At 43.4% G+C, this 19,473-nt stretch overlaps 1 protein-coding gene across 1 annotated transcript in view; it reads right to left on the bottom strand.

Annotated features, from left to right (window-relative positions):
- Positions 1-9,371, bottom strand: part of LOC137572174 (uncharacterized) — a 31,786-nt gene extending 22,415 nt beyond the window's left edge. The window contains exon 1 of the mRNA XM_068283940.1: positions 9,321-9,371. Coding sequence (XP_068140041.1) covers positions 9,321-9,371 — 51 coding nt within the window. The remainder of the gene's footprint in view (positions 1-9,320) is intronic.
- Between the last annotated feature and the right edge of the window lie 10,102 nt (positions 9,372-19,473).

Raw genomic sequence — 19,473 nt, 5'->3', positions numbered from 1 at the left:
TTGTTGTAAGGATCCGTTTCCATCGTATCCATTTGGGTAACAATGCGTACTTGCAAGAGCTCGCGTTCGGTTGGTCTTTTGTCGCTGTCTAAAACTTTGCGCTTCAGCCTGGCGAACTTGCAGATTTTTTTTTTTTTTTTTAACGTTTAATATATATTTGTTGAATCTACTCTTAAATTAGAGCCTAACAACAAGTTTGAGATATTTTTCTTAATCTAGTACTTAAGATAAATCCTGGGGATATTGCAGGCGGCCCGAATTACTTGTTATTGGGTTGGTCTGTCATTTCTTTTAAGACGAGTTCTATTATTAGTTCGCGTAAGGGAATTGGCAAGAACATTTGGGTGTGCATCCAGTTTCGCAGAATACTTTAGTTGTTGACTACCTATTTCAGATTTTACGCTAGGTATATTTAGATCATTTTAAATGTTGTCGTTCCGTATATACCACGTGGCCACCGTGATTGATCTTAAAATCTTCGACTGCGCTCTTTGTATAATATCGACATTGCTGGTACTTGCATTTCCCCATAGTACGGCTTCGTAAGTCCAGATGGGTTTCAGTACGGAGTTGTATAGGAGGTTTTTATACTCCAGACGTAGAGGGGACCGAGCATTGATGATCCAATGTAGGCTACTCGCTTTCAGTTTAAGCTGTGACTTTTTCGGTTCGATGTGCTTGCGCCAAGTTAGTCTTCTGTCTAGGTGGATGCCAAGGTAAGTGATATCCACGGCTTGAGGAACTGGTACGTTGTTTAGCATTAGAGCTGCACAGTTTCTTCTGTTAAGCGTAAATGTAACATGTTTGCATTTCTGCTCGTTGACCCGGATAAGCCAGGTTGCTAGCCATTCCTCTACCACCTTGAGGTGTTCCTCTAATTTTGCAGAGGCTTGTATTGGGCATTTGGATCTACTGAGGATTGCCGTGTCATCGGCAAAAGTGGACGTTGTAAGTCCTAAACTCGTTGGTAAGTCAGCAGTGTACAGTAGGTAGAGCAATGGGCCGAGTACACTGCGTTGCGGTACACCAGCTTGGTTTCAAAATCAGCCGAGACGGATCCAATACATTTTACAGCGAATTGCCTATTGTAAAGATAAGATTCCATGAGTTTGTGGGTGTACTGTGGCAGTTTTTGTCGGATTTTGAACATCAGACCCTCCAGCCAAACTCTATCGAAAGCCTGGGTAACGTCGAGAAAGACAGCCGCACAGTATTCTTTTAGTTCGAATGCTGTTCGTATTTCGGATGTTATGCGATTGACTTGTTCAATTGTCCCATGTTTTTCGTGGAAGCCGAACTGGTGTGAAGAAAAAGTGTTCTCCGATGCCAGAAATGAGTTTGGTCGGATCCGCACGACCTTTTTAAAAAGCTTCGAAAGAAACGTCAGCAAACTAATTGGCCTATAGGATGATGGCTGGGTTTTGTCCTTTCCCACTTTAGGAATCATGATGATAGTGGACCTTTTCCATGTTCTTGGGAAGTAGCCAATTCTTATTATAGCGTTGAACAGTTTGCAGATGTATTGTATGGCAATGATAGGGAGTTCCAGGATCATTTTCGGTGTGATTAGGTCATGGCCAGGGGCTTTTTTTGGCTTTATGTGGTTTTTAATAACTGCAGTGATCTCGTCCGATTGGAGTTCCGAGTACTCACTATCCGTTAGTGTGCTCGAAGGGGGAAGTACATATGAGTTTGATGTTGGATTTGGCTGGAAAACCATTTTAAGATGTGTGGCGAATACGGATGCCCTCTCTTCGTCACTGCGGGCCCATCCACCGGTTGGACTCCTTATCGGTGAAATTGTCTCTGCAGGAGCGCTTAAAGTTGGGCGGGCTTTCCACAGAGGATGTTTAGTGCTGGTTGGGCTGAGCTTTTCTATGTATTTTCTTTGAGCCCAGCTTTCCTCTTGTCTTAACGCCTTGGAGAGGTTGCGATTGGCATGCCTTAGGCGAAGTTTTGCTGCTGGTGAGCGAGTAATCTGCCTTCTCTTCTTATACGTCGTTTTTCCGTTTGTAGGCCTGTCAACAGGTTTAGTGTAAGAAGAGGCAGGTGGAGTAGATACTCTTGCTGCAGAGACGCACATATCAATGTCCTCTGCAGCATCCAGTTTCGGCGAACAGTCAATGTGGGCACTCATGTACATTTTAAATTTAAGCCAATTTGTTTTGTTGTTTGTAAGCCTATATGGGTGATCAAGTACTTGAGGTCTTGTTAATAGTGTGAATAGCACTGGAGAGTGATCGGAAGTTAAATCTAGCAGTGTATCCACAGTGATCCGATTACGTGGAATCCTCTTGGTTACTGCGAAATCAATCAAGTCAGGCACTTTCTGTGGATCTGTGGGCCAATAAGTAGGCCTACCCGGTGAGACGCAATCCATCTTATTGAGAGGGTTGACTATTGTGTTGTACAACTGCTTGCCTTTAGGATTTACCAGGCGAGATCCCCAGTGCGTATGTTTGGCGTTATAGTCACCTGCTGCAATGAAGCGATCTCCGAGTGTGTTAAAGAAATCGGTAAATTCCTTTTCAGAGATTGAGAAGCGTGGTGGGCAGTACAGGGCAACCAATGTAGTGTTGCCGCAGCTGGTTTGGACGGTTATAGCAGTTGCTTGTAGGTGCTGTGTTTCAAATCTGTTGAGGAACGAGTGTTTTATACGGTTTTTGATTAGGATACCAGTCCCGCCATGAGCTTTTCCGTCTGGATGGTTTGTTGCATAGAAGGTATATTTTGGTATTTAAAAATTATTTTTTGATGTTAAATGTTTCCGAAATCAGCAAAACGTCGATTTCACTTGAGTCTAGGAATAGTTGCAGTTCATTTTTGTGCTTGGAGATGCCGTTAGCATTCCAAAGACATAGACGTAGGGAAGCCATTATTTATTCTCGATAAGCTTCTGGATAAGCAGGTTTTGATTCCCCATCAGTTCGTGCATACAGTTTTGCATGAACGTCATAAAAGTGGTCATGTTTTGATTGAGTGAGATCAATATTGCTTCTAAGCCAATTGGAGTTTGCTGGCCAAGCTCTGGTGCGCTAGGTTGCGGATTCTGTAGATGGTGGAGTGACGGGGTCTCTTTTGCGGGCTCCGTCTGTCCAGTTCGGAGCACATTAGCGAAGGATACACTAGGACTGTATGTAGCAGGCATGTTAGATGATCTAACAGCCTTGGCGAAGAATACCTCCGGTGTAGTTTTAGAGGCGTTGACGGTGATTTTTGGTCCAGCTGGGGGTTTGCGCCCGTTTAGGTGAGATTTAAGATGCTTGATGACAGGACATCCTCTGTAGTTGGCCGTGTGGTTCCCTCCACAGTTACTGCATAATCTTAGTGCGACATTGTTTCTGTCCTTGGTGCAAATGCCATCTTTATGATGTTCGCCACAGCCAACACACACTGACCTGAGATTGCAGTTGTTAGAGGTGTGGTTGTATTCCTGGCAGTTTTTAAACTGCGGTGGTTGGTGTCTCTTATGGGGCTCCTCTACGGTGATTCTTCTGTGCAATAGGAGCTGTAGGTTGTAGATTGGGTGCACTTCATTTGGCTTCGACCGCTTTGCATCTGGTTGGAGCTCGATTTTGAAGAGCGGCTGTGCGACTTTGTTCCTGTTGATGATGTTGACAACGGATTTGACCGCAAACCCTTTTTCGACCAACGCGTCTTCTATTTCTTAAGTAGGTGCCGATGGCTCAATCCCCTTCAACACAACCTGGAGCCCTTTACTGCTTTTTAGTTGGTAGGTATAGAAGTTGATGTTAGCATTACGGAGGTACTTTTCGATGATGCAGAAATTGTCCTAAGTTTTGGGTTTGACATTTAATTTCTTTAATGTTACCCCTGTTGAGAGGGGTTACAAGAAAGTTATTTGCCCCTACTGTTTCTACTAGCTTCGAAATCAGGGCGCTGCAGTTGGCTCCACGGATGTATAAGGGGGGGTGGTCTAGCCGATTTAACTTTATCTACAGCGCCGGCTTGATCATCTTGCTGATCGGCAAGAATTTTAAAACGATTCCCGCTAAGGGGTGCTACTCGTTCATTTGGTTTGGTTATTTTCGGCGTATTGCCACTTTTTTTCTTTTGCGGGCTTAGCTTCCGCTTAGTTATTTTAATGTATCTATCCATTCCAGTTTGGACAGAAGTCGTTGGGTTTACTATTGTGTCTGACTTTGGGCGACTTGTCGTTGACAGCTTGAGGCAGGTCAATACTTCGGCAGACGTTGCAGTAGTTGCTGTCAACGAGCTGACGGTGCTGGTCGGTGCAATCGGTGACCCAGTTATCGTTATTGATGGAGAAGCACACTGCTCTATCCACGGTAAGTTGCTGTTGATTGCTGAGTGGCTGGCACTTTCGGTGTTATTGCTTACGTTAGCATTCAGTGGGGTCGGCGACACCACCGAAAAGTACGCGTTGTTGCGTTGGACCGAGAGTCGACGCTCACGTTGTTGTTGTACAATTAGTTCTTGTAGCTGTTGCTGTTGGGGATCAAGAGAGCTTGGGCCCGAATTGGTGTTGTTGCAACTTAGTATTTATTGCTATTAGAGCAATCTAATAGCAATATGATTGTAAATAGGCGTCTCTGAGGCGACTAAGAGCCCTACACAAATTTTGCAAACGCGGTCTTTTTTTTTTTTTTACACTCAATTTTTGCGGAGTGCATTAAAAAACACGTCTGTACACGGCGGCAGTTTAATTGTAATTCAATTCCAGTAACCACACTTTTATTTTTTTTTTTTTTTTTTAACGTTTAATATATATTTGTTGATTCTACTCTTAAATTAGAGCCTAACAACAAGTTTGAGATATTTTTCTTAATCTAGTACTTAAGATAAATCCTGGGGATATTGCAGGCGGCCCGAATCACTTGTTATTGGGTTGGTCTGTCATTTCTTTTAAGACGAGTTCTATTATTAGTTCGCGTAAGGGAATTGGCAAGAACATTTTGGGTGTGCATCCAGTTTCGCAGAATACTTTAGTTGTTGACTACCTATTTCAGAGTTTACGCTAGGTATATTTAGATCATTTTGAATGTTGTCGTTCCGTATATACCACGGCGCCCCCGTAATTGATCTTAAAATTTTCGACTGCGCTCTTTGTTTAATATCGACGTTGCTGGTACTTGCCTTCCCCCACAGTACGGCTCCGTAAGTCCAGATGGGTTTCAGTACGGAGTTGTATAGGAGGACTTTATACTCCAGACGTAGAGGGGACCGAGCATTGATGATCCAATGTAGGCTACTCGCTTTCAGTTTAAGCTGTGATTTTTTGGTTCGATGTGCTTGCGCCAAGTTAGTCTTCTGTCTAGGTGGATGCCAAGGTAAGTGACATCCACGGCTTGAGAAACTGGTACGTTGTTTAGCATTAGAGCTGGACAGTTTCTTCTGTTAAGCGTAAATGTAACATGTTTGCATTTCTGCTAGCCATTCCTCTACCACCTTGAGGTGTTCCTCTAATTTTGCAGAGGCTTGTATTGGGCATTTGGATCTGCTGAGGATTGCCGTGTCATCGGCAAAAGTGGACGTTCTAAGTCCCAAACTCATTGGTAAGTCTACAGTATACAGCAGGTAGAGCAATGGGCCGAGTACACTGCCTTGCGGTACATCAGCTTTGATTTCAAAGTCAGCCGAGACGGAGCCATTACATCTTACAGCGAATTTCCCATTGTAAAGGTAAGATTCCATGAGATTGTGGGTGTACTGTGGCAGTTTTTGCCGGATTTTGAACATCAGACCCTCCAGCCAAACTCTATCGAAAGCCTGGGTAACGTCGAGAAAGACAGCCGCACAGTATTCTTTTAGTTCGAGTGCTGTTCGTATTTCGGATGTTATGCGATTGACTTGTTCAATTGTCCCATGTTTTTCGCGGAAGTCGAAGTGGTGTGAAGGGATTGTGTTCTCCGATGCCAGAAATGAGTTTAGTCGGATCTGCAGGACCTTTTCAAAAAGCTTCGAAAGACATGGCAGCAAACTAATAGGCCTATAGGATGATGGCTGGGTTTTGTCCTTTCCCACTTTAGGAATCATGATGATAGTGGACCTTTTCCATGTTCTTGGGAAGTAGCCAATTCTTATTATAGCGTTGAACAGTTTGCAGATGTATTGTATGGCAATGATAGGGAGTTCCAGGATCATTTTCGGTGTGATTAGGTCATGGCCAGGGGCTTTTTTTGGCTTTATGTGGTTTTTAATAACTGCAGTGATCTCGTCCGATTGGAGTTCCGAGTACTCACTATCCGTTAGTGTGCTCGAAGGGGGAAGTACAGATGAGTTTGATGTTGGATTTGGCTGGAAAACCATTTTAAGATGTGTGGCAAATACGGATGCCCTCTCTTCGTCACTGCGGGCCCATCCACCGGTTGGACTCCTTATCGGTGAAATTGTCTCTGCAGGAGCGCTTAAAGTTGGGCGGGCTTTCCACAGAGGATGTTTAGTGCTGGTTGGGCTGAGCTTTTCTATGTATTTTCTTTGAGCCCAGCTTTCCTCTTGTCTTAACGCCTTGGAGAGGTTGCGATTGGCATGCCTTAGGCGAAGTTTTGCTGCTGGTGAGCGAGTAATCTGCCATTCTCTTCTTATACGTCGTTTTTCCGTTACTAATTGTTCTATCCGCCGGTTCGTAGGCCTGTCAACAGGTTTAGTGTAAGAAAAGGCAGGTGGAGTAGAAACTCTTGCTGCAGCTGCCATCATAGACTCAAGTGCAGAGACGCACATATCAATGTCCTCTGCAGCATTCAGTTTCGGCGAACAGTCAATGTGGGCACTCATGTACATTTTAAATTTAAGCGAATTTGTTTTGTTGTTTGTAAGCCTATATGGGCGATCAAGTACTTGAGGTCTTGTTAATAGTGTGAATAGTACTGGAGAGTGATCGGAAGTTAAATCTAGCAGTGTATCCGCAGTGATCCGATTACGTGGAATCCTCTTGGTTACTGCGAAATCAATCAAGTCAGGCACTTTCTGTGGATCTGTGGGCCTATAAGTAGGCCTACCCGGTGAGACGCAATCCATCTTATTGAGAGGGTTGACTATTGTGTTGTACAACTGCTGGCCTTTAGGATTTACCAGGCGAGATCCCCAGTGCGTATGTTTGGCGTTATAGTCACCTGCTGCAATGAAGCGATCTCCGAGTGTGTTAAAGAAATCGGTAAATTCCTTTTCAGAGATTGAGAAGTGTGGTGGGCAGTACAGGGCAACCAATGTAGTGTTGCCGCAGTTGGTTTGGACGGTTATAGCAGTTGCTTGTAGGTGCTGTGTTTCAAATCTGTTGAGGAAAGAGTGTTTTATACGGTTTTTGATTAGGATACCAGTCCCGCCATGAGCTTTTCCGTCTCGATGGTTTGTTGCAAAGAAGGTATATTTTGGTATTTGAAGATTATTTTTTGATGTTAAATGTGTTTCCGAAATCAGCAAAACGTCGATTTCACTTGAGTCTAGGACTAGTTGCAGTTCATTTTTGTGCTTGGAGATGCCGTTAGCATTCCAAAGACATAGACGTAGGGAAGCCATTATTTATTCTCGATAAGCTTCTGGAGCGGGCTCCGTCTGTCCAGTTCGGAGCACACTAGCGAAGAATACACTAGGAATGTATGTAGCAGGCATGTTAGATGATCTAACAGCCTTGGCGAAGAATACCTCCGGTGTAGTTTTAGAGGCGTTGACGGTGATTTTTGGTCCAGCTGGGGGTTTGCGCCCGTTTAGGTGAGATTTAAGATGCTTGATGACAGGACATCCTCTGAAGTTGGCCGTGTGGTTCCCTCCACAGTTACTGCATAGTCTTAGTGCGACATTGTTTCTGTCCTTGGTGCAAATGCCATCTTTATGATGTTCGCCGCAGCCAACACACACTGACCTAAGATTGCAATTTTTAGAGGTGTGGTTGTATTCCTGGCAGTTTTTACACTGCGTTGGTAGGTGTCTCTTATGGGGCTCCTCTACGGTGATTCTTCTGTGCAATAGGAGCTGTAGGTTGTAGATTGGGTCCACTTCATTTGGCTTCGACCGCTTTGCATCTGGTTGGAGCTCGATTTTGAAGAGCGGCTGTGCGACTTTGTTCCTGTTGATGATGTTGACAACGGATTTGACCGCAAACCCTTTTTCGACCAACGCGTCTGCTATTTCTTAAGTAGGTGCCGATAGCTCAATCCCCTTCAACACAACCTGGAGCCCTTTACTGCTTTTTAGTTGGTAGGTATAGAAGTTGATGTTAGCATTAGGGAGGTACTTTTCGATGATGCGGAAATTGTCCTAAGTTTGGGTTTGACATTTAATTTCTTTAATGTTACCCCTGTTGAGAGGGGTTACAAGAAAGTTATTTGCCCCTACTGTTTCTACTAGCTTCGAAATCAGGGCGCTGCAGTTGGCTCCACGGATGTATAAGGGGGGTGGTCTAGCCGATTTAACTTTATCTACAGCGCCAGCATGATATTCTTGCTGATCGGCAAGAATTTTTAAACGATTCCCGCTAAGGGGTGCTACTCGTTCATTTGGTTTGTTTATTTTCGGCGTATTGCCACTTTTTTTCTTTTGCGGGCTTGTGGCTGACTCAGGGCGACTTGTCGTTGACGGCTTGAGGCAGGTCAATACTTCGGCAGACGTTGCAGTAGTTGCTGTCAACGAGCTGACGGTGCTGGTCGGTGCAATCGGTGACCCAGTTATCGTTATTGATGGAGAAGCACACTGCTCTATCCACGGTAAGTTGCTTTTGATTGCTGAGTGGCTGGCACTTTCGGTGTTATTGCTTACGTTAGCATTCAGTGGGGTCGGCGACACCACCGAAAAGTACGCGTTGTTGCGTTGGACCGAGAGTCGACGCTCACGTTATTGTTGTACAATTAGTTCTTGTAGCTGTTGCTGTTGGGGATCGAGAGAGCTTGGGCCCGAATTGGTGGACATGGCTTTTGTAAAAATTACGCACTTTGTTGTGGCAACTTAGTATCTATTGCTATTAAAATAAACTAATAGCAATATGATTGTAAATAGACGTCTCTGAGGCGACTGAGAGCCCTACACAAATTTTTGCAAACGCGGTCTTTTTTTTTTTTACACTCAATTTTTGCGGAGGTCTTTAAAAAAAAAAACACGTCTGTACACGGCGGCAGTTAAATTAGTTTTGGGTTTCTTTGTGGAGCTGTTTTCATATTGACCCTCTCTCTGGGCTAGTTGTTTCAAATTAGACACTGTTGAAATATCAAACTTCGCTAATGTCATGACTTCTTTGACTGAGTTATTCATGGCATTTGTGTATAAAATGGTATTGGCGGCATCGCCTTCTAACTCTAACTTATTAATTATAATAAAAGACTTATGTTCTAAATCTTCAATAAACTTACGAAGGTTTCCTCCAAAGGAAGTATGGTATAGCCGTCGTAGTAGCTCTTCATAAGGCGTTTGCACCTTATATCCGCTGATGAGGGCGGCCCGCAACTCGCTCCAGTTATTGGCGTGCGCTAGTTGTGATGTCCGTTGTGCATCTCCAGTGAGCTGCATTTCTATAGTACCGGATGTCCCTCGTCGGGTAGAGTTGTAGAATGTAGTCAACTCTCCGTATGAACGTGCTCAGGGTCAAAGCGTTACCATCGATATTGGGCAACTGTCTAAGCATGGTAAGTGCCTGGTTCAGATGTGTTTCTGATAGTTTCAGTGTCATCTTGTATTAGAATATATTTAGAACTTCATTATTCGATGTCGCGTTTTTGACTGCAGAACCTTTCTTTTGCGGATAAAACAAAAAAAATTTTTTGAGGGCTTTAGTTGCTTACAGCTTCCTTACTTGTTTTTAGCACAAAAAGTCTTGATCACGGGCCAACCTTAGATTTGATATCTGTAGCGGTGGCTTGACACAAGTTTCGCACAATTATTTATTTAATGATACAAAAAGTTTTGCTTATTACGCAACCTTAGATTCGATATCCGTAACGGCCGCTTATACACAAAGTTTTGCACGCACTAAATTATTTCGTTTTATCCTACCGACTGCGCCAGTTATAAATCCCATTCTTTTATTAATTAAAAAAAATATGGATTGGTGAGACTCAAAAACGATCTTTATTGAAACAAAGCGACTTAAGAACTAACTTATGATTATTCATACCGATATGATTAAAGTTCGGTTAAAAAGCTTTTGATATTAGTATTGGGAGCTTTTGATTTGGTGACAAGGGATCTGTATTTTGATTGGCTTATTGATTTTTGCTTACTAAGCGTTCTCACGCTTGGAAGATTTTTTGGGGACATTTGTTCATAGGATTTTTGTTTAGTCTCGGTTGCAGTAAACATCCGCTGTTTTCTAGACTAAAGGGGGGTCAAGTTATGTGGGTGATTGGAGTGGGAAATTGAGTGGTGTGAGTGGATGGAGTGGACGTTCTAAGTCCTAAACTCATTGATAAGTCTACAGTATACAGCAGGTAGAGCAATGGGCCGAGTACACTGCCTTGCGGTACATCAGCTTTGATTTCAAAGTCAGCCGAGACGGAGCCATTACATCTTACAGCGAATTTCCCATTGTAAAGGTAAGATTCCATGAGATTGTGGGTGTACTGTGGCAGTTTTTGCCGGATTTTGAACATCAGACCCTCCAGCCAAACTCTATCGAAAGCCTGGGTAACGTCGAGAAAGACAGCCGCACAGTATTCTTTTAGTTCGAGTGCTGTTCGTATTTCGGATGTTATGCGATTGACTTGTTCAATTGTCCCATGTTTTTCGCGGAAGTCGAAGTGGTGTGAAGGGATTGTGTTCTCCGATGCCAGAAATGAGTTTAGTCGGATCTGCAGGACCTTTTCAAAAAGCTTCGAAAGACATGGCAGCAAACTAATAGGCCTATAGGATGATGGCTGGGTTTTGTCCTTTCCCACTTTAGGAATCATGATGATAGTGGACCTTTTCCATGTTCTTGGGAAGAAGCCAATTCTTATTATAGCGTTGAACAGTTTGCAGATGTATTTTATGGCAATGATAGGGGGTTCCAGGATCATTTTCGGTGTGATTAGGTCATGGCCAGGGGCTTTTTTTGGCTTTATGTGGTTTTTAATAACTGCAGTGATCTCGTCCGATTGGAGTTCCGAGTACTCACTATCCGTTAGTGTGCTCGAAGGGGGAAGTACAGATGAGTTTGATGTTGGATTTGGCTGGAAAACCATTTTAAGATGTGTGGCAAATACGGATGCCCTCTCTTCGTCACTGCGGGCCCATCCACCGGTTGGACTCCTTATCGGTGAAATTGTCTCTGCAGGAGCGCTTAAAGTTGGGCGGGCTTTCCACAGAGGATGTTTAGTGCTGGTTGGGCTGAGCTTTTCTATGTATTTTCTTTGAGCCCAGCTTTCCTCTTGTCTTAACGCCTTGGAGAGGTTGCGATTGGCATGCCTTAGGCGAAGTTTTGCTGCTGGTGAGCGAGTAATCTGCCATTCTCTTCTTATACGTCGTTTTTCCGTTACTAATTGTTCTATCCGCCGGTTCGTAGGCCTGTCAACAGGTTTAGTGTAAGAAAAGGCAGGTGGAGTAGAAACTCTTGCTGCAGCTGCCATCATAGACTCAAGTGCAGAGACGCACATATCAATGTCCTCTGCAGCATTCAGTTTCGGCGAACAGTCAATGTGGGCACTCATGTACATTTTAAATTTAAGCGAATTTGTTTTGTTGTTTGTAAGCCTATATGGGCGATCAAGTACTTGAGGTCTTGTTAATAGTGTGAATAGTACTGGAGAGTGATCGGAAGTTAAATCTAGCAGTGTATCCGCAGTGATCCGATTACGTGGAATCCTCTTGGTTACTGCGAAATCAATCAAGTCAGGCACTTTCTGTGGATCTGTGGGCCTATAAGTAGGCCTACCCGGTGAGACGCAATCCATCTTATTGAGAGGGTTGACTATTGTGTTGTACAACTGCTGGCCTTTAGGATTTACCAGGCGAGATCCCCAGTGCGTATGTTTGGCGTTATAGTCACCTGCTGCAATGAAGCGATCTCCGAGTGTGTTAAAGAAATCGGTAAATTCCTTTTCAGAGATTGAGAAGTGTGGTGGGCAGTACAGGGCAACCAATGTAGTGTTGCCGCAGTTGGTTTGGACGGTTATAGCAGTTGCTTGTAGGTGCTGTGTTTCAAATCTGTTGAGGAAAGAGTGTTTTATACGGTTTTTGATTAGGATACCAGTCCCGCCATGAGCTTTTCCGTCTCGATGGTTTGTTGCAAAGAAGGTATATTTTGGTATTTGAAGATTATTTTTTGATGTTAAATGTGTTTCCGAAATCAGCAAAACGTCGATTTCACTTGAGTCTAGGACTAGTTGCAGTTCATTTTTGTGCTTGGAGATGCCGTTAGCATTCCAAAGACATAGACGTAGGGAAGCCATTATTTATTCTCGATAAGCTTCTGGAGCGGGCTCCGTCTGTCCAGTTCGGAGCACACTAGCGAAGAATACACTAGGAATGTATGTAGCAGGCATGTTAGATGATCTAACAGCCTTGGCGAAGAATACCTCCGGTGTAGTTTTAGAGGCGTTGACGGTGATTTTTGGTCCAGCTGGGGGTTTGCGCCCGTTTAGGTGAGATTTCAGATGCTTGATGACAGGACATCCTCTGAAGTTGGCCGTGTGGTTCCCTCCACAGTTACTGCATAGTCTTAGTGCGACATTGTTTCTGTCCTTGGTGCAAATGCCATCTTTATGATGTTCGCCACAGCCAACACACACTGACCTGAGATTGCAGTTGTTAGAGGTGTGGTTGTATTCCTGGCAGTTTTTACACTGCGGTGGTTGGTGTCTCTTATGGGGCTCCTCTACGGTGATTCTTCTGTGCAATAGGAGCTGTAGGTTGTAGATTGGGTGCACTTCATTTGGCTTCGACCGCTTTGCATCTGGTTGGAGCTCGATTTTGAAGAGCGGCTGTGCGACTTTGTTCCTGTTGATGATGTTGACAACGGATTTGACCGCAAACCCTTTTTCGACCAACGCGTCTGCTATTTCTTAAGTAGGTGCCGATGGCTCAATCCCCTTCAACACAACCTGGAGCCCTTTACTGCTTTTTAGTTGGTAGGTATAGAAGTTGATGTTAGCATTAGGGAGGTACTTTTCGATGATGCGGAAATTGTCCTAAGTTTGGGTTTGACATTTAATTTCTTTAATGTTACCCCTGTTGAGAGGGGTTACAAGAAAGTTATTTGCCCCTACTGTTTCTACTAGCTTCGAAATCAGGGCGCTGCAGTTGGCTCCACGGATGTATAAGGGGGGTGGTCTAGCCGATTTAACTTTATCTACAGCGCCAGCATGATAACGATTCCCGCTAAGGGGTGCTACTCGTTCATTTGGTTTGTTTATTTTCGGCGTATTGCCACTTTTTTTCTTTTTGCGGGCTTGTGGCTGACTCAGGGCGACTTGTCGTTGACGGCTTGAGGCAGGTCAATACTTCGGCAGACGTTGCAGTAGTTGCTGTCAACGAGCTGACGGTGCTGGTCGGTGCAATCGGTGACCCAGTTATCGTTATTGATGGAGAAGCACACTGCTCTATCCACGGTAAGTTGCTTTTGATTGCTGAGTGGCTGGCACTTTCGGTGTTATTGCTTACGTTAGCATTCAGTGGGGTCGGTGACACCACCGAAAAGTACGCGTTGTTGCGTTGGACCGAGAGTCGACGCTCACGTTGTTGTTGTACAATTAGTTCTTGTAGCTGTTGCTGTTGGGGATCGAGAGAGCTTGGGCCCGAATTGGTGGACATGGCTTTTGTAAAAATTACGCACTTTGTTGTTGCAAATTAGTATTTATTGCTATTAAAACAAACTAATAGCAATATGATTGTAAATAGGCGTCTCTGAGGCGACTGAGAGCCCTACACAAATTTTTGCAAACGCGGTCTTTTTTTTTTTTTACACTCAATTTTTGCGGAGGTCTTTAAAAAAAAAAAACACGTCTGTACACGGCGGCAGTTAAATTAGTTTTGGGTTTCTTTGTGGAGCTGTTTTCATATTGACCCTCTCTCTGGGCTAGTTGTTTCAAATTAGACACTGTTGAAATATCAAACTTCGCTAATGTCATGACTTCTTTGACTGAGTTATTCATGGCATTTGTGTATAAAATGGTATTGGCGGCATCGCCTTCTAACTCTAACTTATTAATTATAATAAAAGACTTATGTTCTAAATCTTCAATAAACTTACGAAGGTTTCCTCCAAAGGAAGTATGGTATAGCCGTCGTAGTAGCTCTTCATAAGGCGTTTGCACCTTATATCCGCTGACGAGGGCGGCCCGCAACTCGCTCCAGTTATTGGCGTGCGCTAGTTGTGATGTCCGTTGTGCATCTCCAGTGAGCTGCATCTCTATAGTACCGGATGTCCCTCGTCGGGTAGAGTTGTAGAATGTAGTCAACTCTCCGTATGAACGTGATCAGGGTCAAAGCGTTACCATCGAAATTGGGCAACTGTCTAAGCATGGTAAGTGCCTGGTTCAGATGTGTTTCTGATAGTTTCAGTGTCATCTTGGATTAGAATATATTTATAACTTCATTATTCAATGTCGAATTTTTGACTGCAGAACCTTTCTTTTGCGGATAAAACAAAAAAAAATTTTTTTGAGGGCTTTAGTTGCTTACAGCTTCCTTACTTGTTTTTAGCACAAAAAGTCTTGATCACGGGCCAACCTTAGATTTGATATCTGTAGCGGTGGCTTGACACAAGTTTCGCACAATTATTTATTTAATGATACAAAAAGTTTTGCTTATTACGCAACCTTAGATTCGATATCCGTAACGGTCGCTTATACACAAAGTTTTGCACGCACTAAATTATTTCGTTTTATCCTACCGACTGCGCCAGTTATAAATCCCATTCTTTTATTAATTAAAAAAAATATGGATTGGTGAGACTCAAAAACGATCTTTATTGAAACAAAGCGTCTTTAGAACTAACTTATGATTATTCATACCGATATGATTAAAGTTCGGTTAAAAAGCTTTTGATATTAGTATTGGGAGCTTTTGATTTGGTGACAAGGGATCTGTATTTTGATTGGCTTATTGATTTTTGCTTACTAAGCGTTCTCACGCTTGGAAGATTTTTTGGGGACATTTGTTCATAGGATTTTTGTTTAGTCTCGGTTGCAGTAAACATCCGCTGTTTTCTAGACTAAAGGGGGGTCAAGTTATGTGGGTGATTGGAGTGGGAAATTGAGTGGTGTGAGTGGATGGAGTGGCGGATATATTACTATATATACATATATCGGAGTCAACACAAGAGTAAACATTCTTTTTTTTATATATATGTATATTTGTGGTTAGGATATTTAAAGGTCGCATATACGTTCGTTGCAATTGACAGTTTCTTGCGAGAAAGAGACAGCGACACACAAGCGGCCAGTAAGTATGAGAATAGACATTTCACCGTTTGATTCGGGGCGTGTGTGTGAGCTACGAGCATTCTCTTGCCCTCCCTCTCTCACTCTTACACACAGCTTTGATTCAACCGTTTTTTTTGTCATTCCCTCATTCACACTGATTTGCAGTACAGTCGCGCCTTGGGTTTCGTGTTATTGTATTTTTTTTTATGGTGCACACAAAAAAAAAGTTTTTAAAGTGCGTGTGTGTGTGAAAAAAAACGATGATGCTCGTGTGCATTGGCCCCCATATGTGTGTTGCCGGATCCGATCGTGTGAGTGTGTATGAGCGTCGCTGACTCTCGTGTATGTGTGCGCTCACGATACGAATTGTAGAGATTAGCCTGAACATGTGAGTGTGTGATGCTTTCACACATTTCCTTCAAGGCAGAAAAATTTCTGTTCGCTCGTGACGTACATATGCGTGAAGAGGCGATTCATAGATATTGGACGAATTCGTATCGGTATACGTATGGACGGGTATGTATGGGTATATCACCTATGTTAGACACACACATGAGCAATAAAAAACCATGGGTTTTTTTTTTTGTGCAGACTCGTATGATTTCCTTTCTTTTATTATGAGCATAGTGAAATGAGAGCAACAAAATTGTTGATACGGCAAAACATACATCTAATATATATAAATAACACGCACAAAGTCATGCCATGCTAGGTGAGAAAATCGGCAGAGTCTCTGGCAGAGTTTCGACAGAATCATCAGCAGAGTCATCAACAGAGTTTTCGACAGGATTAATAATATCATCAACAGCAAAGCTCGGAGAGAATTATTATTGGAGTCAGCTACTGAGTTGTCGACAGAGCAAGCGATAGAGTCATCAACGGAGTCATCGACAGAGTCACATATGGAAATCAGTTTAAAAAAAAGTAATAATAATATATATATATAACACGCTCAAAGCCAGGTCATGCTAAGTAAGAATATCGGTAGAGTCTCCGGCAGGGTTTCTACAGAATTATTAGCAGAGTCATCAAAAGAGTTTCCGACAGGATTAATAATCTCAGCAACAGTATATTTCAGAGGGAATTATTAATGGAGTCAGCTACTGAGTTACCGACAGAGCTAGCAATTGGGTCATCAACGGAGCCATCGACAAAGTCGCATATAGACATTAGTTTTATTAAAATAAAAATTTTTACAAGAGAGAAGAAAAAAAGCTAAAGTTACCAGAAGCAGATAGAGTGAGTCAAGGTCATTAGTGGGACTGTAACCTACCGCACTTCGAGTTGAACGGGACTTGGGTATGGGTAACCTAAAAATCCACCACTCTCACTCAAAGCAGCAGAGTGAAAGAGACGGAAGAGTAAAGCACAAGGGGCCATTTAAGTCCAAGCATATGCACTGGAAAAGGCAGTCAGTGTTTGGAACTCAGCAAGAGAACATCGAGGAGAAAAAAAAGTGCTTCAATCCGGAAGGATAACAATTGGACAAGGATCATCAACAGGACTACTCGTCGATACAAGGATTTATGACGGAAGGATCAACAAGGACATAGAACAAGGACATTCACTGCTAAGGTGAACTAAGCTTCAAGGATACCTCAGCACCCAAAAAGATTAATGCAAAGGACATCAGAAAATTCGGCAGCAAGGACCATTAATTTCTCAAAGATATTCTAAACATTAATCGGAGTAAACGCTTACATTCTTTGGGAAACATCGAGGGAGATTAAATCACTTCTCCAGTAACTATATTTTACATTCAAGGATTTTCCCAATTCAAATAAACAAACTGGATCTAATTCTATCACCAGGCAAGATCTTTCTTATATATTCGAACCATTGCAAAGATTTTGTTCAAAATATTTAAACCGAAAACTACCTCGAAAGTTCCCATCGCGGGGATAGCTCTCATTACTTTACTTACCGTTACTTACTTTTTTTGAACAAACATATATATATTTTTACATTTTCTGACCCCTCCCCATCAGAATTTATCAAAAAAAAAAATCAAAGAATAATCATAAAATATAAATATACGTATTGGTCAACTTGTACATCCACCTCATAGTCTATCGGTTTACCGTAGCCATCTTTACATAGTATCGCGTAGCCTACTGGGCAAACTTCGAAATCTTTTGGCTGCTTATCGCTTATATTTCGACCCCGAGTCCTTACTCATATACTAGCAATGGGCGTTCATTGGATAAACCATCGTCGCAAAGCCGAGTTGGAAGTCCTTTGTGACGAATTCGGATTAGACACCGGTGGGCTAGTGGAGGACCTCAGAAATCGTTTCCGCGAGTTCGCCTAAAGGGAGGATCATCATCCTGAGGTATTAAGTCGACTTGCCGAATTCGAAGCCCAATTTAGTGCCGGGGACAAAAAATTAGATGTAAAACCACAATCTAGAGCACTGTCGCCTACTCCCGAAGGAATTGTTTCTCAACTACCGGTGCCACAAGACACTAACTATCGTTCTGAATCGCATTCTGGTTCTCGCTCCGGTTCTCCGACACCTTTCGGTATACCTGGCTCAAAGATCAACATTGAACAGAGTGAGCGGAATCGAGTCAATGAATCTATGGTAGGCCGTACCACTGGGAGCTATGCCTCGATCGGGGAACGTATAACTAAATGGAGAATTGCCTTTAGCGGATCTACCGATCCTATCTATTTCATAGAGCAAATAGAGACTCGAGCCGATACGTACCGCTTGAGTTTGGAGACACTGCCTCCAATGATAGCCATCCTATTGACCGGACGGGCCGAAAGCTGGTGGCAAACCAGCGGCTATCCGGAAATGACATGGGTAGATTTCAAGTCCGAATTTTTAGAGTTCTTTCTACCCCCACGCTATTTTGAGAAACTAGAGGATAGCATACGCGCTCTCTCTCTATTTAGCCATCGCTAGTGGCGGATGACCACACGCAGCCTAATGCTCTTATAAATCGACGGAATCCTGCAGAAACGCCCGCTACGCCCAAGGATACTTCTGACTCTCAGCACAGCCACAAACCAGTAAGTCAGTCGGGCTGAGTCTTGCCGCCTACAATACCTGACGCTGTCCTTAAAAACCCATTCCGCCTGCCCGGCAGCAAAAAGGGACCGGTAAACGAGATGGACGCCCGATTAGCCTCAGTAGAAGCTGAGATCCGCGACAAGGACTTAAAGCCAGAACCATCATCCAGCATGGAACAATAGACACTAGAGCCGGAACTTCAAGCTATTCTTGACGCAAAAATCGCTAAATTCGATGGACTCAACAGTGTTATCCAACTAGCACAACATGTCATTGTTTTGAAGCACGATCGACCCATGAAGCAGAGGTATTATCCCCGTAGTCCGGCCCAACAATAGATTATCAACGAAACAGTAGACGCACTGCTGAAAGAAGACCGTATCGAACCATCCAAAAGCCCCCATAGTGCACCAATCGTGTTGATAGGAAAGAAAACTGGTGATACTCGCATGTGTATAGACTTTCGACAACTGAACGCTCAGTCAGTACGTGACGCATACCCCTTGCCTCATATACACCATATTCTAGAGAAATTGAGGAACGCGAAATACATCTCTACTCTAGATTTGAAGAGTGGGTATTGGCAAATACTATCAGAGGTCAAAAGTAGAGAGTGTACATCTTTCACAGTGATTGCCGATGCCTTATCGCGACAACCTTTGGATGTGCTTCACTGGGCACAACAAGCAGAACCGGAGTGTAAATGGTGGCTTAAGATGCGGCAGCACGTCACGGAACACCCTGCGGATTTTTCAGATTATGTATTCGGGAACGGTCAGATTTTTCGAAGACGAGACTCCCACCCAGATGACCACGATTCTACACCTTGGAAACTATGCGTGCCTCTAGAATTGCGAGGCCAAGTACAAAAGGAATGTCACAATGTGGTGACGGCTGGCCACTTGGGAATCAGGAAAACCACGTTGCGAGTGACCCAAAGATACTTTTGGCCTTTGGCACAAGTGAAACCAGCGGGCAAAATGCTCACAGCAGAATCCTACCGAGCGGGCAAATCGAATCATCAAGACCATGATTGCACAATACCTGGAGAATGGGCAAAACACTTGGGATCAATGGCTCCCAGAAATAACACTAGCGATCAACTCAAGCGTCAACGACTCCACCGGATTCAGTCGAGGTTACATCACA

Source organism: Drosophila tropicalis, unplaced genomic scaffold (assembly GCF_018151085.1).
Source record: "Drosophila tropicalis isolate 14030-0801.00 unplaced genomic scaffold, ASM1815108v1 contig_258, whole genome shotgun sequence".
NCBI lineage: Eukaryota > Metazoa > Arthropoda > Insecta > Diptera > Drosophilidae > Drosophila > Drosophila tropicalis.
The sequence above is the reverse complement of the archived record's forward strand: the minus strand, read 5'-3'. Positions and strand labels throughout refer to the sequence as shown.